Here is a 4,839-nt window from a genome sequence, read left to right as displayed (position 1 = left end):
AACATATGATATCATTTTCTTTATACTTGTAGAATTGTGGAATTTTTCCACAACACCCGATGCTTGTAAATCTTGAAAAAATGGTGTAGTCGAACGACATAATAAGACATTAAAAGATATGGTAAAAGCATGACAAATGAGTGTAACTTGCTAGAATATTAATGGGTAAAACCTAAAAACAACCATTTAGAATAGAGTCCTTAGTAACCATGATCCCAAAATTGCTTTTGAACTCTAGACAGGTAGAAACCCAGTCTTAACCATCTTTGAGTTGGGGTTGTCAAGCTGAAGTAAATATTTATAATCCCTTGCAAAAGAAGTTGGACCCATTACAAGTTGTTTCTTTTTCATAGTATATCCAAATTATGCTAAAGGAAACCAATTTCCCGTTCAAAAGTAGAGGCAAGACTTGTGGAGCTTATACATGAATTTTTTTTGAAGCTTTATAGGGTTGGTCTCATTGTTCCATCAAATGAAACTAACATATCACTACCATTAATGTTAGTTTGTCTCTGTCATTTGTTTCAATAGAAACAAATATTCAGGTTGAGAATGTAGATACTCCTCGTAATGATATTAAGGTTAGTGCTCCTATTATAAATGAAGTACTATAGTCTATTGATCCAATAAAATTTATTCCTTTGAGAAGGTCTATTAGACAGAGGAAACCTTTTAATTACCCAACTAAAAGGGAGGATCCTAACATGTTTACAAAATATTTTAATCTATTGTATAGAACTTGATGAAACTTTTTCCACTTAAACAGGTGTAAGCCAGTCCTTACGCAGAATTAACGGTAAATATAGCGGTTTACAAGCCAATATCCATCTTTATAGTTCAGCAAAAACACAATAATAAACCACATACATGATTACATGTACAATACTTGAAACTAACTTGTTGACTCAACTCAAATCAGCACCCTTGTAGTATTCCATCTCTAGCAGAAAGCAATGATGCAGAACTATGCATTTCCGTCGTTGTTGAATAAAATGGATGATCCTCTTCTATTTTGAACCTCCCAATCCTAGAACAATCATCCTCTCCAAAATCCAAAAGTGATTCTGACTCTCCATTCATGTTCCATTCCTCTCTGCTAGGCTCCATGTTTTCCTTGGAACTTGATTCAGATTTCTGAATCAGTTGATTGTTTCCAACATCATCATAATCATCTTGGTATACCATGGTTTTCTTCACACTGTTCAAAGATGAGAAAGAGGACTTATTTTCCTGATGTTCTTGGTTGTTTGAGTCTGAAATAGTTCTACCAAGTGTTGTTGGCAATGATTTCTCACGTAGAATGGATTGTGCTGGAGTTGATTTTTGATTGAAACTCCCGAATCCTTGTATACCTCTTGATAGTTTTCTAGCATGGTTTCGTTCTTCCTTGAGAAGAGTTCCTTCTTCCAACAGTTTCATTACTCTCTCTGATTTCTTTCTCACCGTTAGGCCCCAATTGAACCTGCAAATTCTCAAAGATCTTAACCTATAACCTATAATTTACGAACACCGACACTGACACATCTACTTCAGTAATATTTTGAAGAAAGAAACAAAAATCCGTACCCATTTTCATCAATAAATTGAAAACCATTGAGCTGGTTAATAACATCTTTATCACTCTGAAACTCCTCTGCTACACTTTCTGGTCCATGTGTCAACAAGTGCTCAAGCACAATCAAAGAATTGTAAGAAACCCTCCAATTCTTCTTCTCAAATTTAACCAATCTGTTTCAGAATCAGACAATATTTTCATACATCATCATAATCACGATCTGGAACTAAAAAAAAAACAGAAAATCAAAATACCTTGTGTGTAGAATCTCTATAATCCTGGAATAATCATCAAGATCAAAAGCAGCTTTTGAAATTGATCTGAGCGTTACAGTAGTTGGAGCCCATGGATTTCCATTGGTTGCCTCTTCTACCATGAGTTGTGCAGGAGTGACATCTGTTAAAGCTAATCTAGCGGTTTTGATTTTCTCTTTGAGGAAGAAAGAAGCTTGTTTCTTGAATTCAAAGAAAGAGGTACTCATTTTTTTTTGGCGGTGTTGTTTTTGTTCTAACAGTGTGTTTAAGGGATATAGAAAAAGAGAGAGAGAGAAAGGAGAATATAAAAAAAAATGGATTTAGATTATAGGTTGGTGAGGTCAGAAATTTCAACTAATCCATTAATTAATATGATTAAGATATAATTATTATTACAAATGTAACGACCCTTTGGCACGATTGATGGTTAATGTTTGAAAAGAACAGTTACTGAATATAGGAATGACATATGTGATTTTTGGGCTTTAATATAATAATTTAATTTAATTTAATTCAATTTAATTTGTGTGTGACGTTTTCTGGTGTTTGAACTTGTGAAGTCGTAACTGAGGACTCTAGATGTTCGGTTTTGAATTTTGAATTATATTTAAAAGTCGGTATATTTTTAGGTCGGCATAGGCAATTAATGGTGTGTGTGAGGGAGCCAAACTATGATCTAGAAGCTCGTGGGTATCGATAATATCATGTGTCCATATCATTCTCTTCTTGTTTATACTCTATACTTGATGTACGTGTCTATAGTAATGTTTAATAAAATAGTATAATCTAAAAATAAGTAGTGATATTTTGAAAATATTATGGATACAAAATATATATATATATATATATATATATATATATATATATATATATATATATATATATATATATATATATATATATATATATATATATATATATATATATATATATATATATATATATATATATATAATATATATATATATATATATATATATATATATATATATATATATATTATATATATATATATATATATATATATATATATATATATATATATATATATATATGATTTATTTTAAAAGTCTATTTTTAAATTAGAATATAGGCAAATTGGTTGCGTTTAATTTTAAAATATATTTTTAATAAAACTTTTAAAAATAATTTTATTTTATATATTTTTATTTTAAAGATATCATAACCAAATATCAGATAATTACTCATACTACATTAATTATTTATATATAGAGATAAATATATTTTGTTAATAAAAAATTGAGAAAATTACATAAATAAAAAATTAAGAAAATTATTAAATACTTTTTTTAAAATTAAATATCATAAAAGATTAAAAAAAAATGATGTATAATTTTTCTTTTAAAAAATAATTGCATATATTACACTACTAATTTATAAACTAATATGTCGCCCCCACAATTTGAAATCTCTAGCTCCGTCCCTGAATAGGAGGTCATTTGTTGTTAACTTGTATAACATTATACAATGTCTCTTCCTCAGTTTTTGTTCAAGGCAGAAGTGTACTTCAACGGGATGAAAACTCCCATAGAGTTTTGACTTTCGGAGGATGCCACTTGTCTCGCCTTCTTCAAATCCAAGTTAAAGGAACTGTTGTCGGACACTGATAACAGAAAGATGAAAAAGATCGAGTTTCGTGAAGATTGGATTGATATTTATGGCAAGGTGAAATACAACCTTATTGATTTGAAGACAAGTGAAGATATGAAAGCTATGTGGAAAACATACCATCGTAGGCTAACTAAGGGACCAATCGAGTTTGAGGAGACAATTTTTAGATATGTCGATGACATAATCAAGATGTTGAAACGTCCAGAATCATTTGGTAGTGTTTAGGTTTTCTTATATATTATTGTTTTCTTAAGTTATTAATCGTATGTCTAACTTATGTAACAGATTTTCAAATATTAGATTATGTTCATCATGCATCAATGGAAGTGCAAAAATTGTGAGGCCAAATATGCCTCGTCCTTATTTTAATGATGTCAAACCTCTCTAATCGCCCATAACGTGTACTTTGGACAGTATCATCATATCATAGAATGCATTCATCCTCTAACATGTTCAAAATATAAGTTCAACGTGTCCAAGCATATAGGAGCATATCATAGATGTGAATCACGCACTTGATCATCGTTAATATCCTAGGTTCATAAGAGATTGATTTAAATTGGTCAAAATACATCTCAAAACTCATTTTTGGGAGTTTAAGAACTGTGAGTCGACTCATGACTCAAAGTGTAACTCTCGGGTCTAAACAGGTCGAGTCACAGGTCGACTAAATCCTGGGAAAACTGAATGAGTCGACTCATGACTCAAAGCGTAACTCCCGGGTCTGAACAGGTCGAGTCACAGGTCGACTAAATCCCGGGAAAACTGAATGAGTCGACTCATGACTCAAAGCGTAACTCCCGGGTCTGAACAGGTCGAGTCACAGGTCGACTAAATCCCGGGAAAACTGAATGAGTCGACTCATCCACATATTGCGTCGACTCATTGCCTATTTTCATTTGAACCATGTAGCCACGGGTCTTAACAAGTCGAGTTATAGGTCGACTCAACCCTGGAAAAACTTTATTTGAGTTGACTCATTCCCTGTTTGAGTCGACTCATCGTCTGTTTTACTTGAAGAATTTTGCCTCGGGTCCATACAGGTCGAGTGACCTGTATGAACAGGTCGAGTGGTCGCTGCTTGGACTCAATATTCTGCTGTGTAATTTTGCAAAATAATTCCGTTATGACTATTATTTGGTCCATGCATCATATAAATATTCTAGAGTCTTTTCTTCAACATTTTAACAAGAAAAGTGAAAGATATACACCAAAGTGCTCATCATCTTCATCCTTCATTGCATTTCTCAATAATCACACATAACAATCTTTGTTGAGCATTGTACATTGTTGTTGTGATAACGTCCAAATAAGATTGTGTAATCTTAGTTTGGGTTGAGGCTTTGTGTAGGTTTTTCTTGAATAAAACCATTGGGGTTTTGTCCTCCAAGAATTGGG

General features: G+C 32.0%; 1 protein-coding gene across 1 annotated transcript; it reads right to left on the bottom strand.

Moving 5' to 3' along the window:
- Positions 1 to 705: 705 nt before the first annotated feature.
- On the bottom strand, positions 706 to 2,165 carry LOC127105876 (ENTH domain-containing protein C794.11c). The gene is made up of 3 exons (XM_051043087.1): positions 1,810 to 2,165; positions 1,567 to 1,728; positions 706 to 1,462 (listed from the first exon to the last, which is right to left on the bottom strand). Exons 1-3 carry the CDS (start codon positions 2,034 to 2,036, stop codon positions 916 to 918), a joined length of 936 nt encoding a protein of 311 aa, XP_050899044.1. The 5' UTR covers positions 2,037 to 2,165; the 3' UTR covers positions 706 to 915.
- Positions 2,166 to 4,839: the final 2,674 nt, after the last annotated feature.

This window comes from Lathyrus oleraceus, chromosome 7 (assembly GCF_024323335.1).
Source record: "Lathyrus oleraceus cultivar Zhongwan6 chromosome 7, CAAS_Psat_ZW6_1.0, whole genome shotgun sequence".
In the NCBI taxonomy this organism is placed as follows: domain Eukaryota; kingdom Viridiplantae; phylum Streptophyta; class Magnoliopsida; order Fabales; family Fabaceae; genus Lathyrus; species Lathyrus oleraceus.
The sequence above is the reverse complement of the archived record's forward strand: the minus strand, read 5'-3'. Positions and strand labels throughout refer to the sequence as shown.

What these genes read in the sequence shown, in the direction of transcription:
- LOC127105876 (XM_051043087.1), bottom strand. Translation starts at nt 2,036, where the DNA reads ATGAGTACCTCTTTCTTTGAATTCAAGAAACAAGCTTCTTTCTTCCTC. An exon ending in ATAGAGATTCTACACACAAG is followed by an intron (nt 1,729 to 1,809) that starts GTATTTTGATTT and finishes ATTCTGAAACAG; the next exon opens with ATTGGTTAAATTTGAGAAGA. An exon ending in CAATTTATTGATGAAAATGG is followed by an intron (nt 1,463 to 1,566) that starts GTACGGATTTTT and finishes GAGAATTTGCAG; the next exon opens with GTTCAATTGGGGCCTAACGG.